The following is a 20,667-nucleotide window of genomic DNA, read 5'->3' on the forward strand; positions in this document are numbered from 1 at the left end:
GATAGTTATAAAAAAGCTAAAAATTATTATCCCATGTAACCCACCCATAACACACCTCAGCAGGACTGAGCATCCTGCTCCACAGATACTTGCTCTATCATGTTTACTGTTGTTTTGTTCACAATAGGGAGGAGGTAAAAACAAACTAAATGTTGAACAACTGGTTGAAGATTAATGAACATGTGGTTCAGATATACTATGGGATACTCTTTATCTGTAAATAAAACTGAAATCAAGCACATTGCAATTAAACAGCTGGAACTAGAAAAGATCATATTAAGTGATATCCAGATCCGGAAAGGCTAACACCACAGGCTCTTTCTTATTGAAGGCTCATATCTCCAAATCTTCTGATGTGCGTTCATAGTGTGTAGTAACTGCAGAAACCAGGAAAGTGAAATGAGACCATTCCCAAGGTAGAAGGTTTAGGGAAAAATAGCAGGGAGATTACCGGGTACAGGTTGTCTAATCAAGGAAATAGGGAAAATGTGGGAGGAGGGGGAGCTGTAAATACAGAAGAAGTGGGGTAGAGTAAAGCAGACTATCAGGATTCCAGCAATCTGATAGGGGCAATGGGAAAATAGAAGATTTTTAAAGAAACTAGGGTGGGGATAAATACAAGAGAGTGGGTAAAGTAACTGTAAGGATTTCTGAAAATTTCAGAAGGAACCATGTTATTAACTACTTACCTAGAAAATAACACCTACAATGCAATGGATTAGATATAGATATATAAACATTTATAGTTTTAATAAATTTTTCTACTGTGGGAGGATGATGCTTCCTCCAAGAGCCAAAGACCATGTAACAAAACCTCAAGGCCATACATGAGAAACCCTCTTTTTAGTTCAAGGCCAGGGCTATCAAAGAGACTCCCAAAACATGCTGCCTATTGCTGCTGCCCTTGGTTAACCCCTGAAAGGTGGCAAGTCCCTATTGCTGACAGCACCAGTCACTTCAGGCACAGGGCCCAGAAACCACTAAATTAGAACTCATGCCTGAATACCCTTTCCAGAGGACTGGCTTTCTTGGAACAAGAAAGTGTCATGCATGTTTCCAAAAGAGGCAACAGAGTCCTTCCCAGTTATGATCCCTATGAACCACATCAACCATCAGAAGTCACAATAACCCTACAAGTGCAGTAATGGCACGCACTCCTTAATGGTACCCACAGCTCTCTAATTGGACAGAAGACAAACTCCACAATAGCAACACTGTGTGTAGTGCTGGAAACCTAGATAACTTATAAAGTTCAAGTAAAACCATGGTTATTAGATGAGAATCTATTTTATGAAACCAGCATAATCCCTAACGACAATCTATGAACAATTGTCCTTATACCCACAGATAACTGTAGCCATCACCCCTCTTAATGGAAACTTCTATTTGCAAACTTCTCTCTATCTAGACTGGGACTAAACCATTAAAGGATACCAAGACCAATAAAACTGCAGAATTGTGGATCCCAGTCCCAATGGATATATCTACAAAACAATCCTGTACCTTAGCCTCAGGGAATATTGCAGAAGAGAAGGCAGAATGATTGTAAAAGTTACAGGATTGATGAGTTTGCCTAAAGATTGTGTCTTTTACTGATGTCATAATTTACACAGATAAAGTCTCATCAACATAACCACCGAAATGTGAGCTGATCCAGGGTTATACCGATGAGTGTGACAAAGTGGAAAGATTTGATGATGATTGATCTCTGCAAGAGAGGCATGGACAACTGAGGAAACCTGGGAACAAGAGAGGCGGCCTTACCCAGGGAAGAACACACCAATTGGTTTTCCAGCATCTAATGGTCACCCCGAAAAACATGCATACATTTAAAATTATATGAACCAAATAGGTTGTACTTAGGAATATATATGTATACACATATACTTATGTACATGCAATAACAAATAGCAGAAAAAGGTTTGGTGGAGAGTGGAAAGGGGTACATGGGAAAGTTTGGTGGGAGAAAAGGAAAAGGAGAAGTATTGTGATTAAATAATAATCTCAAAAATAGTAATTAAAAAATAAAAATAACAGCTGAACTGGAAAGATCAGGGTAGTAGCCCAAGGTGCAACTTTTGTTTTCTATTTTATACAGCGGTCTGTGTGACCCTGGCATAAAGAATGAAATTCATCTTCCCCACATCTAACAACACCATGAAAGAGAAACATGGCTCACTTCTTAAAATGTATTTCTCTGTTAAGCCAGGGAGGCTCTAATTATCATAGGATACTAATATATCTCATGATGCTGTTTTTTTCCTAGAGAAGAAAAAAATGCAAAAGAAGTATAAACTGGTCACATATTAGTACCTTAGGACATAGAATGACCCATAAAGGTAAAACAATTACAAGGAGTGGCATCTAAACAATTATATAAAAACAACTATAAATATGATAACAAGAAACTGGAAGCACATGTATCATGGTTACATTTAATCCCAGTATTTTCTTATTAGAAACAGGGAATGAGATTTAGGTTTTAATGATGTGGAGCTTAACCTAAACACTGAAAGAATCCCAATGTGGGTAAAAACAGAAAGTCCATTTGTAGACTTATCTCAGAGAGCAAGTCAGTTTGAGTTAGTCGGAAATCTTTTAAATGTGAAGGGGAACCATTTTCAAAAGTTCAGATCACTCCATAGAATTCAATCAAGTGTTTTTCTTCACTTGTCTTGGAATTCTGAAATATTTAAGTATTGTTTGTGCAGTGTGACTTCTCCCCTCCCCCGAAAAAAACCCTATAATTAAAAATGCCTTAAAATTGACATTCACTTAAAATGGAGAAAATACGACCTTTGAAGTAGCAGTGATCCTCAACCCGATCCAAGAGTTCATTATTTCCATGACTTTCAGTGAATATTGCCACATTTAACTGTTACTTTCTGGTCACCAGGTGGCGCCGCATCCTAACACTATAGTATTTCCCGTGTGAATCTAAGTTTAGACTCATTGTTTCTCTGTTTTCAACTTGCTAAGAATCAAGAACATCGTCTAGATGCCACTAAAGATGAAATCTTCCCCAGGCTTCGTTACTGCGATACTCCTCATACTCAGTAAGTAAAGTGATTTAAACCTTTTACTCTTTTTATGTAAGAAAAGCCTTGAGTCCTAAATTCAACCAAGAACTTTGTCTTTAAGGTAACATACATATCTGTTTTATTTTTGGTTTTTTTTTCCTCCAGCAAGGACCCATGGAGACTCAGTGACACAGACAGAAGGCCAAGTGACCCTTTCAGAAGAGGATTTTCTTACAATACATTGCAACTATTCAGCTTCAGGGTACCCAGCCCTGCTCTGGTACGTGCAGTATCCCGGAGAAGGTCCACAGCTCCTCTTCAGAGCCTCGAAGGCCAATGAGAAGGGAAGCAGCAGAGGTTTTGAAGCTACATATGATAAAGGATCCAGCTCCTTCCACTTGCAGAAAGCCTCGGTCCAGGAGTCAGACTCGGCTGTGTACTACTGTGTTCTGGGTGACACAGTAGTGGAAACCACAGGGGGAGCTGAACACAAACTCATCACCAGGGACCTGACTGCTGAGTTCCTGCCTCTGGGGCTGCTTTGGTTCCTCTGTGTTGTGTGCCTCTCCATTTCTCTGATTTGCACAAAATCATATGAATAGCCACAGTGGGAGAACAAGAAGTAGAGTTTTCTGTCTTTGATTTTTGGCTGGGACTAAAGTAATGTCTGATGCAAAACTGCCTCAGGCAGAGTATGAGACCCCCCCCCCCCAGTAAAGCTGTGTGACTAAGTAAGTTGTCTGCTTGTTGTAGTAGATGAAGTCTGTCTCCACTTTTTTCTTAAACAACTCTCTGGTAGATCTAGCTGCATTATATAACTGCAGGGAACAGGGTGCTCCAGGAAAAGGGATGTCCATATAATGTCTTAGGAAAGTATGGAGGGAGAGGTGACAGAAGAGCCCAGGGTCCCCAGTCCTAGGATTCCTATAGAGAAGGAAGAGGAAGATGGTAGGAGGACAGAACTGGCCCTGTCACACAAGCACAGAGGGGAAAGGGACTTCAACTGCACGGAGAAATTTCCCCTTTGTTGATAGTAAGTTCAGAATGACACTCAAACACAGTTTGAGGAGCAAGGGTGAAAGTTTTGAGAACTCCAAGTGGCTACATGTCACCTGGCTGTCTAAAGAGACTCAGAAGTAATTTCAGTGCTTGGGAAAGAACAACCATACAACTTAATGCCCTATCACATAAAATATGTAAAGTATAAACCAGATGCTGTCTACACTCTTAAAGTGTTTAAATGACATTTTGTTCCTTCTAGAATACAATGCTGCTTATGCTGTGATATACAATGTTCTGCAGCATTTATACAGATCTGACTTGTCAACATAAGCTTTTTGTGGGAAAAGGTGCCAGCTCTATTATAATTCTCCTGTTACTCTATCACAGTCCTCCCATTATTCTGTCACAGTCCTCCCGTTATTCTGTCACAGTCCTCCTGTTACTCTGTCATTGTCCTCCTGTTACTCTATCATAGTCCTCCCGTTATTCTGTCATAGTCCTCCTGTTACCCTGGCATAGTCCTCCCGTTACTCTATCATAGTCCTCCTGTTACTCTATCATAGTCCTCCCGTTACTCTATCATAGTCCTCCTGTTACTCTATCATAGTCCTCCTGTTACTCTATCATAGTCCTCCTGTTACTCTGTCATAGTCCTCCTGTTACTCTGTCACAGTCCTCCTGTTACTCTGTCATAGTCCTCCTGTTACTCTATCATAGTCCCCCTGTTACTTTATCATAGTCCTCCTGTTTCTCTGTCATTGTCCTCCTGTTACTCTATCATAGTCCTCCTGTTACTCTATCATAGTCCTCCTGTTACTCTATCATAGTCCTCCTGTTACTCTATCATAGTCCTCCTGTTACTCTATCATAGTCCTCCTGTTACTCTGTCATAGTCCTCCTGTTACTCTGTCATAGTCCTCCTGTTACTCTGTCATAGTCCTCCTGTTACTCTATCATAGTCCTCCTGTTACTCTATCATAGTCCTCCTGTTACTCTGTCATAGTCCTCCTGTTACTCTGTCATAGTCCTCCTGTTACTCTGTCATAGTCCTCCTGTTACTCTGTCATAGTCCTCCTGTTACTCTGTCATAGTCCTCCTGTTACTCTGTCATAGTCCTCCTGTTACTCTGTCATAGTCCTCCTGTTACTCTGTCATAGTCCTCCTGTTACTCTGTCATAGTCCTCCTGTTACTCTGTCATAGTCCTCCTGTTACTCTGTCATAGTCCTCCTGTTACTCTGTCATAGTCCTCCTGTTACTCTGTCATAGTCCTCCTGTTACTCTGTCATAGTCCTCCTGTTACTCTGTCATAGTCCTCCTGTTACTCTGTCATAGTCCTCCTGTTACTCTGTCATAGTCCTCCTGTTACTCTGTCATAGTCCTCCTGTTACTCTGTCATAGTCCTCCTGTTACTCTGTCATAGTCCTCCTGTTACTCTGTCATAGTCCTCCTGTTACTCTGTCATAGTCCTCCTGTTACTCTGTCATAGTCCTCCTGTTACTCTGTCATAGTCCTCCTGTTACTCTGTCATAGTCCTCCTGTTACTCTGTCATAGTCCTCCTGTTACTCTGTCATAGTCCTCCTGTTACTCTGTCATAGTCCTCCTGTTACTCTGTCATAGTCCTCCTGTTACTCTGTCATAGTCCTCCTGTTACTCTGTCATAGTCCTCCTGTTACTCTGTCATAGTCCTCCTGTTACTCTGTCATAGTCCTCCTGTTACTCTGTCATAGTCCTCCTGTTACTCTGTCATAGTCCTCCTGTTACTCTGTCATAGTCCTCCTGTTACTCTGTCATAGTCCTCCTGTTACTCTGTCATATGATGTTGGAGTTCCCTCTGTATCTTGTGATTACCATTAATGGAGAAAGAACTGCCTTGAGCCAATAGCAGAGCAGAGTGGGGCAGAGCAGAGCTAGGTTGGGACGACTGGGCTGAATGCTAGGAGAAAGAAAAGCAGATTCAGAGAGAAGCCATGGAGCCATTGGAGACAGATGCTGGAAACATTACCTAGTAAGCCACAGCCACATGGCAATATACAGATTAATAGACATGGGTTAAATTAATAAAAGAGTTAGCCAATAAGAAGCTAGAGCCCAAGAGGTAATTTAATTCCTATAGTTTCTGTGTGATTATTTTGGGTCTAAGCTAGCCCAGAAGCTGGGAACCAACAAGCGGCATTTCCTCCAATAGTCTTAGTCCCCCTGTTACTCTATCATAGTCCCCCTGCTACTCTATCATAGTCCTCCCATTACTATATCGTAATCCTCCTGTTACTCTGCCATAGGCTTTCCTACTGTTTCATAGTCCTCCTCATATCCTAACAGAGCCCACCACTTATTCAATCATATGCCATTACTATCTGCATTATAGCCCTTACTCAATTCTTTTTTCCATTAACATAGTCGTCCTTCATCTCTACCATAGTCCTTCCCCTAAACTGCCATAGCTCCCACTTACTGTATCATACACCCTTGCTCTATCATTGTTATTCATTATTCTACTTATGCTGTTGTAACACTGTGGTCATCTCTCTTATGTTGAGACTAATAAAATTGAACTGTGCTGTTCATTTGTATGTCAGTGTGTTCACTGTCAATTTTACAATTAGAATAAAAATTTTAAGATGTCAAGGTGCTGGTCCTTCGATTCATAGCAGTGTTATTCTTATCATAAAGAATTGTAAATGATGCACTGTAATCAGTTCAGAAATATCTACTGAATGCATGAGTTAGGAGGCAAACAAGCAAAGGGCACTTGACTCTTCTTTGTCCTTTTCCTCTTTTCCTTATTCCTACCTGAGCATCTCTGACTTACTATGTGCTGTTGGTTTGGTTGCATAGAACTTTCATTCCACACTCAGATCTAGCATTCCTGTTCTTGGGGACATCCATCCGTCTGATAATTATAGCTGCTCAGTGGCCTTCCCTCACATAACTTAGCTCTCCTTAGCAGCTATAGCCAGAAGGGATGAATCAAACCCTACTGCAAGTATCACAATGGGGAAACTCAAAGCGTAAAAGAAGACAAGATTAAAAGAAATGAGAAACTTTAAAATAGCTCTCAAGTCAGGAAATGATGAGCACAATTTAAATTTTACTTCAAACCAAAGCAAGCTAAAAAGATCCTAGAGAATTAAAGTAATGACCCTGGGAGACATTTTATAGGAGATTTGATTTTTCTTTTATATTGTATTTATTTATTTTCTTGTAAACAATAAATATAATTACATCACTTTTCCCTTCTTTTCCTTCCTCAAACCCTTGTCATGGATGTCCCTTTGCTCCCTTAGAATCATAGTGTCTTTTTGTCTGTCACTACTAGACAAACAGACAAACACAGACACATAGACAGACACACACATGCACACACACACACAACCTCAAATACTAACATGCACACACACCTGCCTAAATATGTAAATATAATCTGCTCAGTCTGTTGAGTGTTACTCATAGGTATATAATTTCAGGACTGGTCATTTGATCTTGGTAAGCTGTTACAAGGTTCAATCTGTTTCTAGTCTCAGCACTTCTTAGTTGACTGTAGTTGTTTCTCTATCAGTAGGGCTTCATGAGATTTCCCATTTCCATGTTAGCAAGTCTATTCTATTAGTGTTGTACTTCTTCAGGTCTCATTTAGATACAGAGAACAAGTGAGATACCCAGTCCTAACTGATACATTCACCACATACCTCCTTAACTTAAGGCTCAGGGAACAGCAAGAAAGAGAAAATGGGAAGAGTGAAGGAGACAGAGGACCAGGAAAGTTGCTGTGAAATTGTGTCTCCTAGAAATAAGAGGAAAACACACTCAGGAGATTTTATTTTTAAAACATATGGTTAAAGGTTACTGTAGTGGCCAGTGAACCAGTAAAACCATCTTCCCATTGCTCTCTCTGCTGAGACTATAAGATTCTTTCCAAACTCACTCGCTACCTCAGTATTCAGCACTAATTTTACAGTAGTTCTTACTGTTAAAGTACACCATAGACTTGTACATGTGTGTCAACAGAAGAAGCACTTAATATCCATGAATAAATATATTTTCAAACATTTATGGAAAGGCCAAACAGACTACTTTTGGGAATGGTAATTCTTTCAACAGTAATTCAAAGTTCATGGTGTATCTTCTTGTTCATGCCATTGGACTTCTCTGCCAGGGCGCTAGCCCATTGGGTTGGACTCAGTATAAAAGAACCAGAACCCACACAAGTCTACCATATTTCCCCCAGGAACTCTGTCTGCAAGTCTCCATTGTCTTACTCAGCCAGATTGACTCAGTTCCAATATGGTTCTGCTCTTTCTGAACAACTCCAGTCTTTCACCTTACAGATTCAACTCAAGACTCAGGATCAGTAGGTTAAAAATATCATATCAAAGACACAACCAACATAGCTCTAGATGGATGGTCCCATAGGAAAAACAGAATGATAAAATCCAAGAAAATATGTGCCCATCCAAAAAAATCTAACATATTCTAGTGGTACCCAATGAGTTAGATGAAACTGGAGAATTGAATCAAAAAATAACTATGAATATGGCAAAACAATTTTTGAATTCCCAAAAAGCTTTCCAAAAAGCTAATGGTGGGTAGAAATGAAATCCTGATTGGTTCAAGAAAACACAAATAAATGATTTAATGAAACAATGTGGACTATTCAGGATAAAAAAAACTTAATTCAATAAGGAACTATAAATGCTGAATATTAGGGTTGTTTAATAAGCTCAATAATTATATCATTCTATATCACCTAAAATTTATATATACATATAATATACTAAAAAGTTTACACATGCTCACTTATTATATATTTATAATATATACATACATTTTAAGATACATATATTTTAAAGAAATATGTTTTATTTTAATAAGATATATAATAATAATAATTTCACTTCATCTGCTGTACTAGTGCTACTTTTCTACCTCAGATGCCACATCCTTAGCCTGCCTCTTCTGATTGGCAGAGATCTCAGGGGCTCGGAGGTGATGGAGGTGGGTCTTGTATCTTATCTGTTGCTTTCATTGATTAACTAATAAAGAAACTGCCTTGGCCCTCAGAGGACAGAAAATTAGGTAGGCGGAGTAGACAGAACAGAATGCTGGGAGAAAGAAGCTGAGTCAGGCAGTCGCCATGATTCTCCCACTCCAGACAGATGCAGGTTAAGATCTTTCTTGGTAAGCCAGCTCGTGGAGCTACACAGATTATTAGAAATGAGTTAGATCAATATGTAAGAGCTAGCCAATAAGAAACTGGAATTTATGGGCCAGGCAGTGTTTAAAAGAATACAGTTTCCGTGTAATTATTTTGGGGCATAAGCTAGCCATGTGGGCAGCCAGGTGCCGGGGACACAGCCCCACCGCTCCTACTACAACAGGGAGGGTATTGTATCCTAGTGGCCTTGGATGTCACTGTAGATGTCCACTGGATTCACTGTGGAACCCTCTGTCCTGGGACTATGAGCACTTTTCCTCTCAGTTCAATACCCCATCTCACCAGGGATGGCTTTACCTTTCTCCCAAGTTAGGAATCGCCTGTCTGAGACTGCTTCCTATGTGTAATTGAGAAGGTAGATGTGAATGTCTAGTTCCTGCTGAAAGACAGGTGTATAGTGGACAAAGCATAGTGGACTTAATGCAGGCCAAGTGAGTGTCTGAAATCTTGCTGAGTGAGCCTGAAATTTAAGTGGTTTGTGACCTCTTCCAGTTTGGTGACCATAGACTCAGAACCAAGTCACAATTGTGAGGTTTATGTCCCCCAAATACTCATCTGGGAACCACAGGAAAGCATTTTGGGCACCAGAGATAAACCTGTGAAGGAATGTCTACCCTGCCTGTCAGCTGTGGCTGATAATGAAGTAATTCAAAATTGTTTTCTGGGATGAGCTAATGAGCTAATTTCTACCTGTATACATACATATATATATATATATATATATATATATATATACATCAAATATTTATAGATAGCCCTGTTCATTTTGACTGTCCTTGGCTCAGCATATCATGGACTGGTCAAATCCTCATAAAAATCTTCTTCAATATGTACAAGTCCTGTTATTCTGTGGGGCATCTGAGTAGAGACTTTCTCAGAAACTGAGTCCCCCCCCCCTTAATTTTCCAGCCATGTGGGGCTAAAGTTTCTAGGTAAAAAATACCTAATTGTGTCAATCTTGATTCACAAACTTGGAGATGATACCTGAGGGAAAAAGGTACCAAGCTCTGAGTAAATACAATGAAAGAATCTGGGATGCTCTTCAAGATGTGGGAACATAGTCCCCTGGACAAACTCCCAGAGCACATCTAAGGGTGATGCCTTCTCAGCTCCAGCCCATCTTTGAATTAACTAGCTAGAGAAATCATGGCTCTATCCTTGACATCAGTTGCCATTGACCTCTGAGGGGGTGGGGCTGAGAAAGAGCTAAAAGAGCACATACAGATGGGAAAGCAAAAGTGAGCTCCTGGAAACTGCAACTTCTTGTTCCTAGAAGAAAACTTGAGTTGAACTGGTGGAAAGGCATAGGTGGGGACCTAAACAGGATTAATAGTGGAAAGGAGAAGACACATAAGTTCAATAAAACTCCACAGCCAAAGTCCAATTAGCTGATTAGCTTTATGGGCACTCCCATTTCAGTAGATAAAGCTTATATTTTTGATTTTTCCAAAGTTCCATATTCTGTCTTTCTAGGATGTTCTATTCATTGTCTGTCTCAGGGATGGAGCTCATACCTCCCCTAGATGATCACCAGCATCCCTGCTGTGAATGTTTGTTGCTGGTATATGGAGAGTTCTAAGCACTTCGAGTACCACTGTGCTAAAGAAACAGATGACCAAATAAAATCTATACTGAAGATCCATCTTACCCCCAAATAAGGCTATCATCAAGAAAACAAAAGGCAATGATATTGTGAATGTGATGAGAAATGAACATTTATGTGTAGTTGATCAGAATAAAATTACTGCAACAATTATGAAATTTTGTGTGATATTTCCTTGATAGAAATCACACCAAATATAAATTCCACATAACCCAGCTTTATCATTCCTAGCTGTGTGCCTAAAGGAATCAAACTCAGTATACAATAAGGTTATTTGCACATCATGATGCTTTGGTTCTATTTGCATTAACCAAATTATGAAATTAGCTCAGCTTTATTTTAGTGAGTTCAAAAGAAAGAAATGGGAAGTGAAAATGAGTAACATATCTGATATGTGTATATTAATGTGTTATAATAAACAATATTTTATATAATTAGTACTAGTAACAAAAATAAATAGGTACTGGAGAGATGACTCAATCAGTGAAGTGCCCTTCTCACCAACATGAAGAACTGTGTCCAGATCCCCAGAATACATTTACTATCCAGTACTGCACCACATCTTTAGCCCTAGCACTGGTGAAGACATTGCCAGTCCAGTACATGGAGTTCATTGACAAGGAAGCCTGGGATGATCAGCTGGATTCATTGAGAGAGCAAGAGGCAATTTCTCCTATGTCTTTTCCTGTCTATGAGAGAGGGCAGACAGGGAAGAAGAGAAGGGCGTGTTGATAAAGCAGTGAAATCTAGGACAAATTTTTATAATTGGTTGAATAGAAGTTTTTCTGATACATCTTAAATAACAAAACAAGATGAAGATGTTGACCTCTGACCTGTACACATGTACACATTTTTCAAAGACTATGGAATATGGAATTTAAAATGTTTTAACAATTTAGGACTTTTCATGACATTGAGACACATCTGTTCCTGGCAGCACCAACCTTCTTCAAGTGGATGATGGGCATTGAAGAGGCTCCTCATGGAGTTTATTAGCCACTAGGCCAGAAACTGCTTTTGCCTGAACTATTTGACTAGACTTGCAGGACCCACAGAAAATAACTGCTGAAGCTGCCTAAAGAAGGTCCTTTGGAGTTCCTGCTTCATGAAAGAGTCTGCCAACCATTCTGCAGGACACAGAAAAGTGACTGACAAACTGCCAATATAGATGGAGCTGTTTTGGAATTTCCTGCTTCATGGAAATGTCTGCTGGATACTACGGGTCTATAGGCTGAAGATAGATGCTCCAAAGATATAGAAGAACTTTGGGTGTCAGTCTAGGCAGCAAGATGTTTTTGTCATTTCTAGACTTTTGGAAGTTAAACATAGTACACTTCCTCTTAAGTTAGGTAATATTATATCTTTCTGGTAACTTTGATAGTGTTGAAGAATAAATAGTTATAATTATAGTTTTCCTTAGTTATGATAAAAGATAAAGTAGATATAAATATTGTAATTGTAATTTTTGTTGATAACTGTTTTGTTATATGTAATTTTACTATGTTAAAGTTAAAATCTTTTTTTTATTTGAAAAGCAGAAATGGTGTGGGAAGTCCTTCTGTATATGTGTTGTATTTAGTGATTAATGAATAAAGAAGCTGCTTTTGGCCAAGAGCTTATGTTGAAATAGGAGCGGCGGGGCTGCGTCCCCAACACCCCGGCCGCTTGGCTAGCTCATGCCCGAAATAACAACATACAAACTGTATTCATTTAAAGAACTGCTTGGCCCATGAACTCTAGCCCTTACAGGCTAATTCTCGCACCTGGACTAGCCCATTTCTAATAATGTGTGTAAGCACCCCAAGGTGCGCTTACCGGGAAGATTCTAGCCTACATCCATCTTCATTGCGTGTGCCTCAGAGAGCAGAGCTATCGCGTCTACCCAGGAGAGCTGAGCATGGCGTCTCTGCTCCAGCAGAGCTGACGGGTCTCTCCGGGAGCAGAGCAGAGTCTGACCTCACTTCCTCTTCCGCCCAGAATTCTATTCTGTTTACTCCTCCCATCTATGTTCCAAGCCATGAGGCCAAGCAGCTGGTTTATTATAACTTAACCAATGAAATCAACAGATTGATATATGACACTCCCACATCAAGCTTAACAGAATATAGACAGGCTGGAAAAGATATAGAGCGAGCAGGCAGAGTCATGTAGAAGCCATGTAACCCCACCAGAGACAGATGCTGGATGGAACTTTATTCAGTAAGCCACAGACACATGGTGATAGACAGATTAATGGAGACGGATTAGTTTAAGATATAAAAGTTAGCCAGAAATACAATTATGCTATGGACCAAACAGTTTTGTAATTAACACAGATTTCTGTGTGATTATTTTGGATCTAAGTGGCCAGGAATGAATGAGTGGCATCCCGCAACAAACACCCACTCACACGGAGGTGTTCACACGTAAATGCACACAAAAACAAGCACACACATAATACATACAAAAATAAATGTATGGATAAATAGACAAATACATAAATAAAATGTAGCTAGGCTGTGAGCTCAAGTTATATATGGTAATTCATATTTAAAGGATGATGCGGAATTTCATTCTGTATGCTGTGAATATGTTTTATCACCATTAATTAATAAGAAACTTTTTTGGCCTACGGCAGGGCAGAATAGAGGTAGACGGAAAACTAAACTGAATGCTGGGAGGAAAAAGGCAGAGTCGTTCAGATGCCATGTAAACACCCAAGGAGCAAGATGTGAGTTAACAAACCTCGAGCCTTGTGGTAAAATATAAAATAAAAAAAATAGGTTAATTTAAGATGTTAGGTAATAAGATACCTGAACTAATAGGCCAAAGAGTATGTAATTGATATTAAGCCTCAGACTGTTTATTTTATATGTGGCTTCTGGAACAGGCAGACAGTAAAAATTTGGTCCAGGCAGACCAGCAGGTCAGAGAATATTTGTAGCTACATCTGGCACCCAACGTTCAGGAATGTGCATCCTTATAAAGCCTAAGAAAGCTTAAAAAGAAGGCTTCTAGAACTACCAGACAGGAGTCAACTGGAGCTTCCTGGTGGCCACAATTTTTCAGATAGGCTCTGTTTGTGTCCTGAAAGCAGAGGTGTGGCTTCTTTCAGAGATGACTTCCTGGTTTGTATTGGTTGTAGGAACTGCTCTGGTTCTTTCAGGAGGCTCAGCTACAGAGAACTGAATTGGGGTTTGTGGGTAAAGTGCACAAGCTGCTTAATCATTACATAGACCTGCTGCATCCCTGGAACTGGTCTGGTGAACTGAACTGGGCGGTGAACATGGCTCACACAGATGTTGGTGAGCATACCTCTGCCATACTGGATGGGATGGAGCCAAAAGGCAAAGACACAGAATTAACCTTGGTCATGCCACTTAGCATTTTAAAGACTCTCCTTGTCAGGAAATTATTTCAAATAAATAATAAAGACAGATACAGACAAAAAGGCCTTTAAAGGGTCACAATATGTTCGATAAATATTTATAGGCTTGATAAGAGAGGATAAGAGATAGTATCATAGATAAATGAAGGTATTTTAACAGATTTTTTATTATAGAAAATTTATATAAAAATTGATGATGAAGGAACAATATAGGGGTGTATGAGCCTATACAGAGAAGAGATAAAGAACATAAACTATTATTAGATTGAGAGGTTCTTCCGAAGTATTACAGAAAAGTGACTAGTGAAATAACGTTTAATTGCTGAAAATAAGTTGCCATTGGTGAAAATGTTTGGATAAGGACACACATACATAAACTTGAACAAAGTCTCGAACTTCTCATCTGACTATTTCTTGTTTTAATAGTTCACATAAGAAGAGTCTGCACTTAAATTAGTTTTTTACTCTAAGGTGGATCCACCAGATGGCAGCATCTTCTCAGAAACCCAGATGCAATTTCTCACATGGTCCTTTGTGTCTGTGTGTTGTGGGGGTGGCTAGAGGAAGGAGGAAAGATTCTGAGGTAGCAGTGGAAACTAGGACCTTCTTTCTAATTGGATGAACATCTTGCGGTTTTTCTTTTTTTATGCGTCTTACAGCAGAAAAATTTGAACTCCATAAGTGCCAGTCCTTTTGTTACGGTTGAAGTGTAAATCTTCAGTGAAAACAATGATGCATCCCTTAAGTGTTTCACTAGTGGTACTCTGTCTTCAACTGAGGGGTGAGTTTGACCATTCCTATGGAAACATAAAAATACAATACGGGAGGGCATTGTCCTCACATGTTTTAGAAGGGAGGGTAGAAATCCTAATGTATTTATGCTGAAACAAAAGCAAGGGGGAGGCCCGTGGAAAAGGCATTCTGGGGTGTCTGCATCCATATGCATCCAGTCCTGTTTATCTGACCTTTGCCTTTCTGCACAGGGGTGAGGAGCCAGCAGAAGGTGCAGCAGAACCCAGAATTCCTCAGTGTCTCAGAGGGAACCACGGCCTCTCTCAACTGCACTTTCAGTGATAGTGCTTCTCAGTACTTCTGGTGGTACAGACAGAATCCTGGGAAAGGTCCTACGGCTCTGATGTCCATCTTCTCCAATGGCAAAAAGGACAAAGGCAGATTCACAGTTCATCTCAATAAATCCAGCCTACTTCTTTCCCTGCACATCAGAGACTCCCAGCCCAGTGACTCAGCTGTCTACCTCTGTGCAGTGAGCACACAGTGCTCCCCAGTACACCTGCAGCCTGCACCCAAACCTACAGGGCCCCAGCAAAGTCTGAGCTAGACTACAAAAAACAGAGTGGGGAAATTCTGATTATTCTCCTTCTATTCCATATGAAATGGAAGGTAGGAGCCACAGGAGGGTTGGTTTAACTTACATGGAAAATATTTATTATTCTGGGAATAAATGTAACACATATTGGTGTGGCTCAAATATTTTCCATTTTATTTTTGTTGAAAAAGTATACATTATATTTTAATTAAGATTTAACATCCACAATTTCTTTTCAGATCCTCCGCACCTTCACATAATATTACACTTACTTTCTCTTTTATTGCTCTATTTAGTACACAAATGGGCAAAATTAAACAAAAGAAAGAAAAGGCACAAGAAACATACATACAGGTGTATATTGTTGTTAGGGTTCAAGGAGGAAGGAACAGTACGTTGGCGTACTGGATGCAGGGAATGCCACAAAGTCATATCATGAAATAGGACTCACAAAAGAGAGATTTACTGTGGTGGGGAGGACTAAACAGAGGCTGCCTCTGACCAAGGATGGAAGGGGAAAGGAGAACAGGCTGTGAAGGCCCTGGCTCTTTATACCGTGCATAGTGCGTGTGCATAGGGGAATATGTGACCACAGTGGAAATGTGTTATTGAATATGGACTTGGGGAGGGTGGAGTTTTCCAACACACATTAAAACAAAATATGTAAAAACAGAAATCTGGTTGTGTATGATAATACACAAGCAAATGACCAGTAATACTTTTTAAAAGCACAAACAAAGAAATATGAAACAAAATTTCTACAAAAATACCAGTGAGTTACTTGTGTTGGCCATCTATTGCTAGGAATGGGATATATCTTTGACTGTGGTTTGTATATTCAGTGAGACTCTATTGGAGAAAACTAATATTTTGTTCACAAGTACCTGTCCATTGGTGTTACCTTCTTAGTTAGGGATGGGAGCCTGTGTCCACATCACCCTCTCAATGTTGGAACCATGTTGACTGACGTTTTTGTCCCACCTGGTCCTGTAGTCACTCAGTCCCAAAGACACCCAGAGGCCTACATTAATTGTAAACTGATTGGCCTATTAATTCAGGCTTCTTATTAACTCTTATAACTTATATTAGCTCATAATTCTTGTCTGTGTTAACCACCAGGCTTGGTACCTTTTTTGACGAAGCAGTCACATCTTGCTTGCTCTGTGTCTGGCTTCCTACATGTGTGGGTGACAACTTCAGACTGAAACTTCCCTCTTCCCAGAATTCTCATTGCCCCCACCTCTACTTTCTGCGTGGTCACCCACCTATACTTCTTGCCTAGCTACTGGCCAATCAGCATTTATTTAAAATACAAGTGACAGGGTACAGACCATATCCCACAGCAGAACCACATCTGGCTTGAACCTGTGCAAACTCTCAACATGCTGCCACAATTTCCATGAGTTCTTACATAAATGAGTTCTGTTGTCATCCACCACGTATGGCTCTTACACTCTTTCCACCTTTTCTTCCATGGGGTCCCGTGGGGACCGATGGGAGGGATTTGATGAAGACTTCTCATTTATGACTAAGCATTCCAAAATCTCTCACTCTGCACATTGTCTAGTTTTGGGTCTCTGTATTAATTCCCATGCACAGCAAATGTTGCATGGAGGGGCTGCTAACGCCTCTGAGAGATATGCACACTGCCCCATTCTCAGGCACACAGCCAGTCCATGTTGCAATCAAGCAAGCTTCAGCAGTCAGCTCTCAAACCCCATCCAAATATTTGGCCTCCTGAAAGAGCCATAGTTCTCGCTAACAACATGTCCCATAGCCAGGAAGCAGCTGTTTTGGGGACCATGCAGCTGCTACTGCTAAATCAGTAAGACTTCCCTTAAAGGAGTTGCTGATGCCACCAACAAACAGCATGAAGCTGTGTTAAACTCGGTATTTTTGCTAGGTCTCTCAGGTTTTTAAGTGGATCTAGTTGGCCATGTGGGTGCTAATCTGTTTGAGAAGAGAGCTGCATGTTCATTCTGGCTGCTTAGCCCCAAAATAATCACACAGACACTATTCATTAAATCACTGCTTGACCCATTAGCTCTAGCTTCTTATTGGCTAACTCTTATATCTTAATTTAACCCATCTCTATTTATCTATGTATCACCATGAGGTCGTGGCCTACCAGCAAAGATTCAGCACATCAATCTCTAGTGGCAGAAGCTTCATGGCATCTCCCCAACTCTGCCTCCCTTCTCCTCAACAACAGGTGGGACAAAAACCTCCTGCCTATCTAAGTTCTGCCTTATCAACAAGTCAAAGCAGTTTCTTTATTCATTAATGGTAATCACAGGACACAGAGTGGACTCCCACATCAAACAAAAGGAAGTTTCTGTGGTGACTGTGATATAGATGCATGGGAATAGCAGAATGTCATTAGGAGTCATTTCATTGTTATGTTCCTTTATCAAATTGATTCTCAACCTATGAGTCATATCTCCTTTGTGCACCAAATTGACCACTTACAGGGGTTGCTTAAGACCATCAGAAAACATAAATATTTACATTATGATTCACAGCAATAGCAAAATCACAGTTATGAAGTAGAAGTGAAGACAAAATTTTTATTGGGCAGGTCACCTCAACATGAGGAACTGTATTAAAGGGCTGCAGCATTAAGAAACTTGAGAACCACTGCTTTACCAGAATAACAGTATTTGGTTTTCCCCATGGCCTATCTGACCTAAGATTCACTGAAGGAGCAGTATCACGCATGGGTTTTGTCTCATGGAGTGGATCTTAATTCCAGAGTCCACTAGAAATTAAGATCATGTTTGGTTACTCCCACAATTTTAGTGCCACTATTGCACCAGTATACCATGTAGATAGATCAAGTTGTAGATCAATGGGCTTATAGCTGGGTTGGTGGTTACTTTTCTTTTCTAGAGTATTCAGAGTGCCTGCCAGTATCATGAACACTAACTAACTAGAGATGAAGGCTGTTGGCACTAGCTCAACTTCTTCATGTTCAATGAGATATGTAGTCACCTTCAGGATTAGTGTCTTACTATCATTTTGTGTAGAGCAACCCATTGATTTGGCAATACCCAAAAGTATTTTGGGGTTTCTATGGGGCCCCTTTGTCCAACAACTCATCTAGATGCAACCCATTTCTAGTACTAGAGGTTTTACCTGGTGATGAAAAATGTGCAGTTGTGGTGTTGTTTCCCCCCTTTTTGATGACTGAATTTAGATTTCTTTTGTATGTGCATGCATTTTAAGAAGCTTATACAATAGGTTTCCATAGGACTCTTCGATTGTATTCTAGTATTATTTGTCCCCACCTATATTCCCTTCATTATCCCTGCCTTTCATTTTCTCCTCTTTTCCCAATCCAATCCCCACCCCATATCTCCATAATTATATGTTCTATTTCTCCTTTGGCAGATCTTCTCTACCTATTAGCCCCTTACTTTATACCTAACATCTGGTTATATGGATTGTAGAATATCTATCAAAAGCTTAAGAGCTAATAGTCACACATGAGAAATTATATCCAATACTTGCCATTTGGGATTTAGTTTACTTCACTCAGGATAATTTTTCTACTTTCATACATTTAACTACAAATTTAATAATTTCATTGCTTTTTAACAACTGAATAATGTTCACTGTGTCAATATACCACATTTTCATTTCCACACATCTGTTGATGTTGACATCTAGGCTGTTTCGAATTTCTGACCATTATGACTACACCAGCTCTGAACCATTGTTCAGATATAAACAAACTTCTCAGTAGTAGGATGTAGAGTCCTTTGGGTATGTGCTTGAGAGTGGGATAGCTAGATCATGAGTTAGATCTCTTTCCAACTTCCTGAAGAACCATCACATTGATTTCCTTCGTGACTATAAAAGTATGTATGAATACAATAGCAATGCGTCTGAAGATTCTTAAGGAACAAGCTCGATGCACTCCAGAAAGCAGACAAAATAATGGAAAGATCTGTCTTCCCTTTCTGTATTCCTGACTTCTCTGTGACTATTCCAGTCAGTTAGTCACAGGCTATACCACATGATTTAAAGCTAAACATAACCTAAGGGTGTCACAGTACAATCAAATATAACACAGCACAAATTACTTCAGACACAAGACCAGAGGATCAGAATGGATCCGAGGAAAAACCTCCTCCCTGAGGACAAGCTTTCACAGTAACAGCAGGTGCTATGCAAGCTTCCCAGGGAGGAAAGAACAAAAAGTCTTACCCAGCTGCAGGTCTTATAAACCACAACAAGAGCCAGCATGACCCAATACTCCTAAGGGGGAAACAGTTGTGCTCTTATTTTGTGATAACCAGTAGCTGTCTAACTGGACCAAAGGTCTACTCATGAGGAAGAAAAACATGTCTGGCACTGGAAACCTAGGTAACCACCAGGGACTAGTGAGGTCATGGAGCTTAGAATGAAACCTACTTCAGCTACTTTACTAAACCAGCATAATTCCTAACTGCATTCTAAATGTCTATCTTTATACCCCTGATAAACACAATTCCAAATCCCATCAAAGGAACTTCTTACAAAGCTGGAGACCAGTGCAGAAAAACACAACCAATCAAAATTCAGCAACAGGTGGTCATGTGGTACTGAGCCCCATTTTACATCAACAACACGATTTCTGCACCTAAAGTTTAGGGAACATTAATGGAGGATGGGGTGGAAAGATTTTAATATCCAGAAAACCAGAAAAGCTCCTGGGAAGGTGAGTCTCCTAGACATGACAAGGAAGCCTCAGCCATGACACCTCAACAACATGTCTGCCTGAACAAGACATGAAGAAATAAAATTTCAATAGACATGCGACATGGAAAGGGGAAATGTCATGGGTCCTACCCAGACTCTGTAGACAACTAATGACTGTCAATGAAAAATTAGTCTTTCCCAGAGCTCAATCCCTAGCTCTCCAGAAACCAGAGCTATGTTCACTGGTGAAACAGTGGTGTAAATGCTATGGGAGTTGTAAAAACCCCATGTCTTGATAAATCATATGCCCTAGAAGAGATCCTAGTACTTTCCTGATAAACAGACTTAGTAATAAATTATTCCATAAGTTTTTTTTTTTTTTTTTTTTTTTTTTTTTTATTTTTTTTTTTTTTTTTTTTTATTATTTCTTTTTTTTCCTCACCCTCCGCTC

General features: G+C 39.9%; 1 gene segment (V, D, J or C); it reads left to right on the forward strand.

The window, feature by feature from the left end:
• The first annotated feature begins 2,978 nt into the window (after positions 1-2,978).
• Positions 2,979-3,622, forward strand: LOC126509640 (T cell receptor alpha variable 9-2-like). The segment is given in 2 exon segments: positions 2,979-3,056; positions 3,186-3,622. Coding segments are annotated over 2 exon segments (495 nt in total).
• Positions 3,623-20,667: the final 17,045 nt, after the last annotated feature.

Source organism: Alexandromys fortis, unplaced genomic scaffold (assembly GCF_014885135.2).
Source record: "Alexandromys fortis isolate MF-2015 unplaced genomic scaffold, M_Fortis_MF-2015_v1.1 scaffold_87, whole genome shotgun sequence".
Classification (NCBI taxonomy): Eukaryota; Metazoa; Chordata; class Mammalia; order Rodentia; family Cricetidae; genus Alexandromys; species Alexandromys fortis.